General features: G+C 35.3%; 1 protein-coding gene across 1 annotated transcript; it reads right to left on the reverse strand.

Moving 5' to 3' along the window:
• Positions 1-240: 240 nt before the first annotated feature.
• LOC126713435 (respiratory burst oxidase homolog protein A-like) lies at positions 241-10,320 on the reverse strand. Its single transcript, XM_050413189.1, has 14 exons — positions 9,233-10,320; positions 8,966-9,125; positions 8,608-8,656; positions 7,688-7,801; positions 5,907-6,329; positions 3,694-4,080; positions 3,494-3,589; positions 3,177-3,292; positions 2,591-2,758; positions 2,329-2,488; positions 1,956-2,153; positions 1,737-1,865; positions 1,389-1,467; positions 241-1,297 (listed from the first exon to the last, which is right to left on the reverse strand). The coding sequence occupies exons 1-14, from the start codon at positions 9,939-9,941 to the stop codon at positions 1,188-1,190; spliced, it is 2,898 nt and encodes a 965-aa protein (XP_050269146.1). The 5' UTR covers positions 9,942-10,320; the 3' UTR covers positions 241-1,187.
• Between the last annotated feature and the right edge of the window lie 1,748 nt (positions 10,321-12,068).

The following is a 12,068-nucleotide window of genomic DNA, read 5'->3' on the forward strand; positions in this document are numbered from 1 at the left end:
ACAATCAAATTTACCTTTTGACAAGTCATACTGGGACTACAATGAGAAGTGAATAAGAAGGCTTTAGCCTAGCTAGTAAACAATAGAATTAAAATCAAGAGGCATTCTTATTCTTTTCTTTTTAAGAAGTTTACATATAAAGCAGAAGCAGTTCATTTCAGCTTCATTTCATTACACAAAAGTAGAGGTGCAGAGGCTTACAAGGGCTATAGGGCAAGGCAAGAGATGAGAACAGGTGCATTCAAAATTGAAATTACTAGCCCATTAAGTTATTAATTTATGCTTACATAAACAAGGAAAACATTGAAGAGCCCACGATGGTAAAGTATCCAATAAACATTCTGTTTATAACAGGATACAATACAATAAAGCCATTGACTTACCATGCTATGATGTTTACAAACCAACAATAACTCTATCTAGTATATATATATTTATATATGTATGTATATTTCCAAAAATAAATGGACAAATATATGAATGTATTTTACACATAATTTTTCCTTATTCTAAGAATTTAAACATGTGGAGCTCTTCGTCATCATCCACATTCTAGAATGATTCTCTGGGCCCGACTCATGGAAAAACTTTTTTAAGGTTCAACAAGAGTACAATACTTCCAAATCCCATCACCTCTGGAGTCCACAAAACCTACCCCAGTTTTCTCCTTTCCAGAACTGTCTTCTTCTTCTTCTACCCCCACCTACACGTCTCTCAATAATTCATGCCTACCCATATGAATATACTATATATTATCATTATCAAATACCAAATAGGTCAACCACTCCAATATTGCAGCTGTAACGCACTCTTGCTCTCCAACAATGCACCTTAGGTCCACTGCCACCTTTCACCTCTATATTTCTGCCACTTGTACAGATGCAGAGCCGGTGCCATATTATAATTTAAATCTATTACTGACTAGAACTAGAAATCTAGAATACCATTTTGATGGGTTCCTTGAATAAAAAAAGAAAATAATATATGCTTTTCAATTTTCATTCTTTCCTATTTTCTAACGACGACTGTACAATACTTTTTTTTTTTCTTTTGTCTTTTTCTTTTTCTTTTTCTTCTCCTTTCTAGCTTATCACAAAAATTCTTTAAGTAGATGGAAGTGTTAGAGATAGGTCTGCATGGTGAAGTGAGAGAGTGTAGACATTAGGTATATACGCAATCCCACTGTTTTAGAAATGCTCCTTGTGGAATTCAAATTTGGTTGGACCTTTGTGGTTGAAATCATAGCAGAGCTTGCTAAGTTCTTTAGCCAAAACTGGTGCCCCACAGTAGAATACCCCTGATCAAAGTTACCAAAACCACAATGATAGCATTAGAAGAAAGCTAAATTTGCTAGTAATATCTTTTGGCCTATTGGAGATTTATCTCACCTATTCTTGCAGAACAGTGCTTGGAACATATTTTGGAGAAAACTTTCTTCCAATTAGGCCTGGCAAAATGAGTTCTTACCTGATAATAAAAGGAATGGAAAACAATTAGTAACACATTAAGGTTTTCAGCGAAAAGGGCCTTGTATTTGTCAAATCCCCCATCCCACTTCTTGTATTTTTATTTATTTATTTTTGGTTAAAGTCGTTGGTTGCTACTAACAATTCTAAAAGAAAAGTGGTCTGGTCCAAAGCCACATAGTTCAAGAAACAGTGAAATAATATTAAGATTGCATGAATGAGGTCTAGAAAAGTATTGAGTATGAGAATGATAATCATCAAAGAGCTTACCCTAGTTCCAGAAACAATATCAACTCCATTCTTGGCATGGTTGAGTGCTTGCACCATGGTAATGAGAGCCGATCGGGCATCTCCTTCCTCATACACACTGGTCAGGTAGTTATGCATTTCAATGACACCCTAATTTCCAAATTGACAAGTTAAAGTTATCAAACTTGGGAAATTTTCAACAAAGGAAATGAAATGATGCCAAGGAGCATTCTTTTTTACCCTTTGATCCCGATCAGCAACTTCATTCATGACCCCTTTAAACCAATCAAACGAGCCCTGCTCCCTGGTTACCCAGTAGAAGTAAGCATTAGTGGTCTTCAGAGGCTTTTTCCGCTTTGGACAGACCCTATTATTCGTTGAAGAATCTGTACTTCCAATACTTAGATCTGATTCCCTATTGCCATCTGAGACAGAATCCTGTTGAGAAGGAAACAGAACTGTTATTTTGCATGATAAAAATACATAGTTTTATCCCAAGTCCTGGTAATAAGTCTATGAAAATTAGAACAGGTTAACAAGTACTGATACTATTGCAGGTTAAATAGTGAAGGTCTCTAGAAGTCATATAGCAAAAACAGAACAAGTTACTTACTGCCTCCTCCTCCATTTTGATAATGTTGTTGAGCAAATCTTTTAAAATGCTGATAAAAGGTGTTGCCCCAATTCCAAGCCCAACAAGTAGCAGGACATCATACTTCCTGTAGTCTTGTGCAGGGGCACCGTAAGGCCCGTCTATTAAGAGCTTAGGCAAACTGTAATCTCCAAAAGGAATTTACATATTACATAACATGAAAAATAACTTTAAAAAAAATCCTAAACCAGGGAAGACATTAGACAGGTGCACAAAATTATACCTTCTTCTGGTTGTTTCATCAGCCCTTAGAAGCCCACTCTTTCCAGACACAGAAGCCTCACAGGCTTCAGAGAATACCCTTCTAAGCTCTTGTGTCCAATCACCTAGCTGCCGGATGTGAATGCTAAGGTAGTCATCTCCAGGAGCAGAGGTAATGGAAAATGGATGCCTGGGATGCATAAATTGAACCATAAAAATGATCAATTGGGTAGCCACATTTTTACATGGTGCTGGTGGTGACCAGATTGAGTATTGTATGATTCAGACATTCTCATCAGAACTTTTTTATTTTCAAAAACTATTCAGCATTCAGCATATATTCTCACTCGCAAAGCATTGAAATTATGACTAGAACATTGTCACTTTATAGTATAACATTGGCAAGCGTCTAAATAATTGTTAGAAAATTATAAATTTAATCATTTAACTATTATTATAATAAATATTTGGATAGCCTAATTCTCAGATTTCACCTAGGGATAGCTTTGCTTAAACAAAGCCATTGCTTGGTGCAGTTGCTGTAAATTACCGAAAAAGTGAAAATTTCCCAAAATATAGTGATTTCAGGGAATGCTACGGTGACTTACCACTCAAACGGAGAAACTGCAGGGCATTGGACAAACATGTATTGTCCACTCTTGTAATTGAACTGGGGTGGCTTAGACATTTGCAACGCAAGAACATTTCCAGGATAGATGGCAACCTAAGAAAATCAAGGTTAGAAAAAAACAGCCTTGAATTAAGAGGAGAAAAAACAACTTGAGAGCATGCAATCCATTGTGGAATACACCGTGCATTCAAATAAATGTAAGAGGTTCTCATGGTTAGAATAAGAGTAAAATCATTAAATTCTTCATTTCTTAATAGTTTAAAACTTTGAAACAATTGATAATTTATGACTCACTTTTAGAAGATGGACAGTGTAGGAGCCTGACCGAAAGAACCTTAAGGTTCTTTCTCCTGCATACATTAAAACCGGAATGGAAAGATACATCCATGTCTGCATGCATGAACTCAATACATTAGCTAGCTCTTCTAAGCAGAAAAATAACGCCACTATTGTTGAAAATATAAATATGATCACTTGAAATATCAAAACTATACCGTCTTAAGGTACCACTTGTGCACAAGATATACGAATTGTCCGTGGAGGATGAGCAAGACATAGACAATGACAAATAGGTGGTGTGAATACCAGAAGGCATTGAAACCAGTGAGCTTATCAAAGGGCTTGGGCAGCTTAACAAGACTCCGCCTAAACCATCGTGTTGCAAGTGTAAACGCAACTGTCATGAGAATCACCATTAGGATTCCAGTCACACCGTCTACTCCTTCAGCCAGCTTTGCGTAACTGGGTCTATATTTACCGAAGTCAGCACTTAAATATTTCTCATAGTCTCCCTTAGAAGAGTGAGAAAGTTTAGGGAAATCACATGCAAGGTGGTTCCCGGCATGGAGAATGACACCAACTACAATGGCTCCTGCGATTGTCTGCAAAGAGAGGTTAACAAAAAGAAAAATGAAAACATATTTAGAGGCAGCACTTACATCAAGTCATCAAGTATTCTAATAAGGTATTCACTTTAGTTATTAGATGAGACTTTCACAATATTGAATTCACGACATCTATAGATCAACTTTGTCATTCTTGCAGTAAAGAGTCACATTGCGATGAGTCATGCTACTTGAAGACAGCTTAGCCAAACCTTTGAAGATGAAAAAGACATCTAAGTTACAATGTGATCTATATGTGTTATCCTTCCAATTCATTAAACCCAGACATGGCAAAATCAGTGCATCAGTAGCTATACATATGGTAGAAACTTAAAGTTCATACCTTTTAGGACCCAAGGGAAGAATAACAGCATGCAATATCACAATATCACATTGCTCAAACTTTAAGCCGTTTTTACTTAGTATATTGATAAAATGGTATGCTTTAAACATTGCAAACATTTCTGTATATAATCCTGTTCCAGTGGCAGTAAGTCATAAGGGCCTATGCTAGAGAAAGAGCCATACTTATTTCCTTGGGGTGCTTAATTACTATTATGTAAACACAATAGCTGATCAATCCGAACTATTAGAATCATAACCCATAACATATAGATGGGCACCTTTTTCTAGGACCTGAGATGCATAAATCATGAACTAACTACTACAAAAACATAAGGTTGATGATCTCTCCCCCAATATTTGGTTCAAACCTTCCAAAGAGCACTTATTTCGACTCTTCTTTTTCGGTTCTATATAGTAATTTGATTTTAGCTTGCGTGGTAAGATCGCTTGAATTATTCTATTAGCTGCAAAAATAAATAATATATCATCAATCATGTTAATCTCTTACTTCCCAGATACCAGTAAGGGTTTTTTTCCCCTAAGATAGAATTTGAAAAAAAAATAAATAAATAAAAATAACAATTGAGTTAATTAGGACCCATACTTCCATATTTTACCCGATTTCGCTTCTCTAATTTTTTATTATAAGACTCTCCTGAAGTGAGATGAACCGTCCATCAATATCACATATTCTATGAAAATAAAAAATAATGGTGTAAAGAATAGGCTCGCTAAAAGAGGAAGGGAGCAAAGGAGCAAACTAGAAAAATACAGTCAATGTTCATCTTCTATATATTGTAGATATGTATGGGGCCTCTTCAACCTGACACTTCTAGAGAATGCCCTATGAAACCTTTTGTTTCTAGACACCCACCTAGGGTGGTAGAAGGACAAAGCTTCTGTATTAGTATTTTATTATGATAAATGATTCCCATCTTTCTACCAAAATAAATAAATAAATAAAGACTATGTTTTGTTTGCTTGGTTAGCACAATTAGCTTCCCATGGTTTGTAAATAAAGTCAATGTTTTGAGTTTGACGACTAAAATCTAAATTGATATCACCATGGTTGATTTATTGTCATTTTTGCAACAGTAAATTGAGGGAATCTACTCCTTTATGTTTGTCTATACATATGAATATTAAAAAAAAAAAATTTGCTTACCTATAAAAAGTAAAATAAAGGTACAGACGTATAGCCGTATGTGTGGTTGTCAATTTTTGCTGCGTCTATAAGCAAATGTACCCATAGAGATGTGATCATCAATGTAGTAGTAATAATAGTAAAAAAGTAAAATAAATAAATAAATAAGTAAAATTTTTAGTAATAGTGAATAGAAAACTTTTCATCATGCTGACTTGAAACACAAGTCTCGGAGATGGGACTTAATTAAAAGTCTCGGATATGGGTCCTAAATAGTTAACGTATAAATTAAGCAATGACAAATTCAAGAAGCATTAATGGGTTTGATGTGTACCTTATGAAAATTGATGTTGTCGTCAAAAGGTATGAAGTAAGCCAACTTGGTAGACCTGAGCCAAGTGATTGTGTTTCTACACACGGGGAAGAGAATTAAAGCCATGTTGAACTTAAGGGTCTCGGCTGCACCTTTAGCCGTAGGGAGACAATATTTCATGACGTGGAAGGCACTTCTATTTTTGTACTGAATGAATTTCCATGTAAACAGCCCAATCATGATGCAAATCCACAATGCCAAAACCCAAAGTCTCCTCCAATTCTCTTGCAAATAGTATACGAATTTTGTGCTCCACCGTCTTATTTTGCTTTTCTTTCTCAGCCCTTGTAAATTCTGGCTCAATGCCTGACTTGTGTAGCTCAATGCTTGACTGTAGTTTAGGTATGTGTCCTTTTGTAACAATAGTGTCTCCAATTGCCATAGCTGCACGTCATCATCAACCACAATGTAACAAACTTACAAAAGTCATCAAGGGTTGAACCATGTGGGGAACACAATGACCTTGGACACGTCAGCTATTTAATTTACACTATCATTGATCGAGAATAGTTGCTAGTATACAAAGTATACGACACACTTGGAAACGTGTATCATGATGTGGGATTGTTATGTGGAAGTACTGTAATCCCACATGGAAACGCTATGCCACATAATAAAAATTTTGGGGTTCCAAAACTACAAAGGTCACTATAATTATAAATCTATAATACCTTGTTTTATTAATATGGTACCCACCTTTACTCATATAATTGTGCTTAACTAAGGATTACAATTAACGACTTGTCACATGCTCTAATTTTTCTTCTAAAAAACAAAAAGAGATGGCGTTTAATATTGGAATGGTCACCAAAGTTAGATTTCTATTTTTGTAATTAGTAGTCAGTGACCGAACTTGATTTTGAAATGAAGAAAAAGTCTAAAAAGAGAGGGACAGGTATAAAAGCTTAATTGGCGTGTTTTATGAAAAAGCAACGTGGTCACTAGTCACCGACGATTGATAATGTAAATTAGTGGTGATGGCGGGGGCAATAATTCAATTATTTACCGTAATTATCATCGACAGATAGATGATAGATAGATTACTAGTTTTTTTTTTTTTTTTTTTTTTCCTCCTTTTTAGCTGAAAAGATTGATCACAAGTTAAAAAGTTTTATATATCGATGTCGCATAAATAATAACCTCGGACTATATGTGCCTTCAAATTAACACTACTTATGCGTTTAGCTTTTATCAAATGGACCAATCGAGCCAACAGACACCCATCTCTATCATCTTAATTAATATTTTAACTACATATTTTTATATTGTAAAAGATAATAGAAGGGTAAGTTAATTGCCCAGTGATGTAATGATAAACAAAGAAGAAGAAAAAAAATTGCAACAAACTTTTTCTATTTCAAAATGTTCCCCGAATAAGATAAATTTATTCCATTACCAATGTAATCCTGTCGTTTTCATATAGTACTATTTGTTCATGTTTGATTTTTTTTTTTTTTTTTTTTTCCTCGGTGCATGGTTGAACAACATGGTAATTTAATTATTGAAAATACTGGTGATTTGTCGCCTAACAATTGACTGGGGAAAAAAAAAAGTCAAACTCAAATACTAGACTCTATATTTTCTAAAGATTTAAAATTCTTGGTCAATTTTAGCCTGATATGATATATAAATCCAATTAATTAACGTGACAATGAAACTTTAACAGTTACAACAAGAGAAATATGGGGTTCACTTTATATAGTCGTATAATAGATTGTAGATAATATAAAGTAATTACCCACCTCAATGTAGCCAAGTCTTTCAGGATCCAACTCTTCCATGATAAGAGCTGCATATTCCTCTGCTTGTTCCTTCAATCTTGATAACTTGTTCGCAGAGGCACTTAGCATGATAATCTACACATTTAAAAAATAAATAAAAATAAAAAAAACAAATTGAAATTGAAATTTGAAAATAAAAACATCTTCAAAAAATAAAACATACTTTCTAACCAAAAATAAATAAATAAATGACAAAAAAGCCCCCACCAACTACAATGAAAATGACTCTAATCACTTGAGAGAGTGACTTGTAAACAATTACTAATTAGAGAATTCGAGACGCCATCTGTACCCAACTCCTCAAGCACTCTCGTAGACAAAATAAAAATAAAAAATAAAAATAGTTCACTAACTCTTGAAAAAGCCATCTAAATATAGATAAGATGCTTTTAGAAGATGCGAATCGTCATGAACCACCAAATAGAAATAAGAAAAGAAAACCCATTAATTAATTAATTAATTTCTAATTTATTGAGAGGGGGAGTTGTTAGTTTTTGAAAATTTCATGGGTATAAGGTCACCGAATCTTGCCTAACGTTGATTTTAATAACCAAAATAACACCCTGTACCTGTACAAATCATACCTAATAAGCAAAGAAGAAGAAGCTTGAGCAAGACTATAAGAGCCACTTTGGTTTCTAATATTACTTAAAGGCCGGCGTACCAGCCCTTTTTTTTTTAATTATCTTTTAAATTTCTTGAATCTGAACGTGGTTGACTGATTCATGCATTCAAGAAAACCAAATCAAATTAAAAATTAAGGAGTTCATGCAAACCATTTTTAAAATATACTTTAATTATGTAATTTGGTAAAGGAAAATTATAGTTTAATAACTGGTTAGGTAGAGAAAGAGAGAGATAAGAGAAACGTATATACATACCTCTTTTACTTCTTTTTCTCCGATTCTACCATCTTCATTCTTGTCAACCCTGAATTGTTAATTAAAACGAGAATCATGTTTAAAAAATTCGTAAAAAAATTATTAAAAAAAATATAATAACTTCTCTTTATTGTTATTTTGACAAGTGTGAATTGACTGTTTTGTCCTTCTCAATTCACGTACTGTGTGTTGTTTATTATTAACGAATGATAAGACGAAAAAAAAAAAAGAACTCTGGCATGGCCAAAGTTGAGGAGAGAAAGTGCGGTCTTTAATAATGGAGTACGAAAAGTTTAAAACTAATTAATGATTAATTAAAAGCAAAACCTTGAAACTAATCACTTTAATTAATGCGTACATATCGAAGAAGATCTGGAGTCTTGAATCGAAGCTTTGATCGGAGATTTGCGACCAAAACTCGTACAGTTCGTCTCTGCTAATTTTGTCGACTTTTAATCTTCTTCTTCGTCCCAAAGCATCGAAAAGCTCCAAAGCAAACTCCTTCGAATCTCTCATTCCTTTTCAAAAATAAATAAATAAATAAATAACAGAAAAATGTAAAGATAAAAAATGTTGTTGCAAAAAACGGTTACGGAATGAGTTTATTGAATTTTTGATTGAACACCTATGCATTGTGCGAAATCGGCGCGGTGGAGAAAGCCGTCTTTGGCGAGATCGTTGAAATTGGTTTGGACTTGGTTCCAACCGTCAACGCCATTGGTATTGGTCTTGGTGCTGATGAATCTGAGTCCACGAAGTGCTTTGTGAGCGCCAGATCGAGTGCGATCGAGTTGAGCTCGTTCTCTCCTCAGTGCTCGAGCTGCCATAGCCGATGCGTAACCGCTTTCACCTCCGCCTCCAGTACCTCCGCTCGCCGCCACCGCAGCCGCCACCGCCGTAACATCAGAAGCCGCGAGCGGAGTTTTCGACGTGCCGTGTCCATGGCTCCAAGAGAACCTTTTCAACTCCGCCTTCAGCTCTTGCGAAAACAGCTTCAACTCCTGCGAGAATTGCCGCAACTTATTCGACGACGACGAGCTCCTCCTGATCGAATTAGACCTCGACGCCGGCGCCGACGCTGAAACCGCCGGAGCTTGATCCCGACCGCCTGAACCAGAAACTCCGCCTTCTATATTGATCAACGTCGTCGGCGTCGCAGGCTCCACACTCCGAAGCACAATAGTGTTGTCATCTTGAAGATCAAGCGTCACTTCAACGAACTCCTCAACGGAGTTGTAACCGCTCCCCGGCGAAGTTCCGGCACTGCTCACCGCCGTTTTGTTCGGAACAGTATCCGAGGCCCAACGCCTCTCGTGCTTCGGATTCAGCTTCATTGATTCCAAAATGCACTCTCTCTTTCTCTCTCTCTAAAAAATAAAAACCATAAAACCTTTATATATATATATATATATATATATACTTTAATAATAATAGAGTATGTATTGGTGTATGAGTTAGAGAGAGAATGAGTCAGAATTTGAGAGAAAGAGGTTGGAGTGAGTGAATGAATGAAGTGAGAGATAAAGTTAATAAATTTTTTAAAAGCAGTGAATGAATGGAGAGTCGATGAACGCGTTGGGAATCTATGGGAAAAGACATGTAACGCGTTACGCAGTAATGTAAAAGGAAGAAAAAAAAATCAGAGAAATGAGAGAGAGAGAGAGAGAAAAAAGACAAAGGTTTATATCATACGATAGGGGGACCTCAAATACATATATGTATATGCTCTATATATATACACACACTATGATTTATGAAATGGTGACCACTAGAATGAAGGAAAGAAAAGAGCTTTCTCTATCTCTTGCTTGACTGTCTTTTTGTGTTATTTTTATTTTTGTGTTTTGGTGCTTTATGTTGTGTGGCAAAACGCGGTTGGAGTGGGTTTTAAAGAATAAGTGGTGGATGGTATGTAAAGAGCTAGCTAGGGAGAGGAAGAGAGAGATGGGGAGATAAAATAATGATAATGAAGGGAAGGGAGGAGGGTGGGGATGAGTGAAGGAAAGGGATATATATGTGTATCACATCTGTGTTTTTGGGGGCTGAGGTGGAGTGTTGTTGTGGGACCCTGCTGGCTTTCGGGGTATCCCGAGTCGGCGGTAGGTTCGCCCGAGTCAACTCCTTTAACAGGGTTCATTTAGTCTTCGATTTTTTTTCTTTTTTCTTTTTTTGAGAAACCACCCCAGGAGGAGGGGGGGTAGTCTTCGAATTTATTACAATGGTCACCAACTAGGAAGGTTTCTTCTTTTAGAAGAAGGTCATTAACTAGGGAGTATTAAATTCTTTGCCAAATTGTAAAAAGATTAAAAATAAATAACCACTACAAAACGTGGCTCGATGGTACACAAAAATTTATTGTACCTACAACAATAGCTTCATTTAAGCCCAGTGGTACGCAAAATATTACATTATTCTCTTTTTATTCAGCATGAAAAAAGAAAAAACCAAAACAAGTATTAATAAATAAAACTTTGAGGATGAGACTTTTGTTAAACCTTAAAGCCTTGTACCTCAAAGGATGGCACTTCCTAGTGTTTTCAACGGAAACATATAGAGTTCAATTCCTTTCATCCCATGTATTGAATTAAAAATAACAAAATTAAAAAAATAAATGAAAAAAAGAAAGAAAGAAGAGAACTACACAAAAACTCTTACAAATTTTTTTTTTTTTTTTTTTTTTTTTTTTGGTAACCATCATGTGAGAGGGATATGCCCCAGTTCATCTCTTTTTTCAAGAAGTTGCTGTATTTGTACACCATAGGGTTTTGTAATCAAGGAGTTTCTTAATCTTCATCGTGTGATGAACTGAAAAACTTTGCAGCCAACATCTTTCTCAAGTTGGTGTGTAAGCCGCATACTGGGATCCACATATCGAATTGGTTAGTCACGTACTGGGAGCCATACATTGAAATGAAAAATTGTTACTACAGAACAAGTCCAATTAGGTATTAGGGTAAGGGTTCAACTATAGGTTAGTATAAGGTACTGAGATTCATTTACTTGTAACCACTTGTTGTGATAATAGTGAATTCTTGAGAGTGGTGGCCTTAAAATCACCCGGTGGGGTTTTTGCAATGTAAGTTTTCCCCATTCGTAAACAAATCACTGTGTCAATTTATTTTCCGCTGCATTTTAACTTAGTTAGTGATTTGTTTGTTCTACCATACTTATTGCATGTTAATTGAATTAATTAATTAATTTAGCTAATTAATTGGTTAATTCATCACAATGAGTCAATACATTCTTGACCTATCAGATTATATATTTCAAAGTTCCAGTATTGAATATTCCATTATGAAATTTATTTTAACATTGATTGTCATCTATAACTTTCAAACTAAAATGAGTGAGATTATATATTTTCAAAGAAATTATTAAGTACTCCGGGAGCACAATAAATTGTGCTTCCTCCTCCAGTAGAAATCGTTCCACTATTATATGAGAGGGGAAAGCACAGTTTA

The sequence above is a fragment of the Quercus robur genome, chromosome 2 (assembly GCF_932294415.1).
Source record: "Quercus robur chromosome 2, dhQueRobu3.1, whole genome shotgun sequence".
Taxonomy (NCBI): Eukaryota; Viridiplantae; Streptophyta; class Magnoliopsida; order Fagales; family Fagaceae; genus Quercus; species Quercus robur.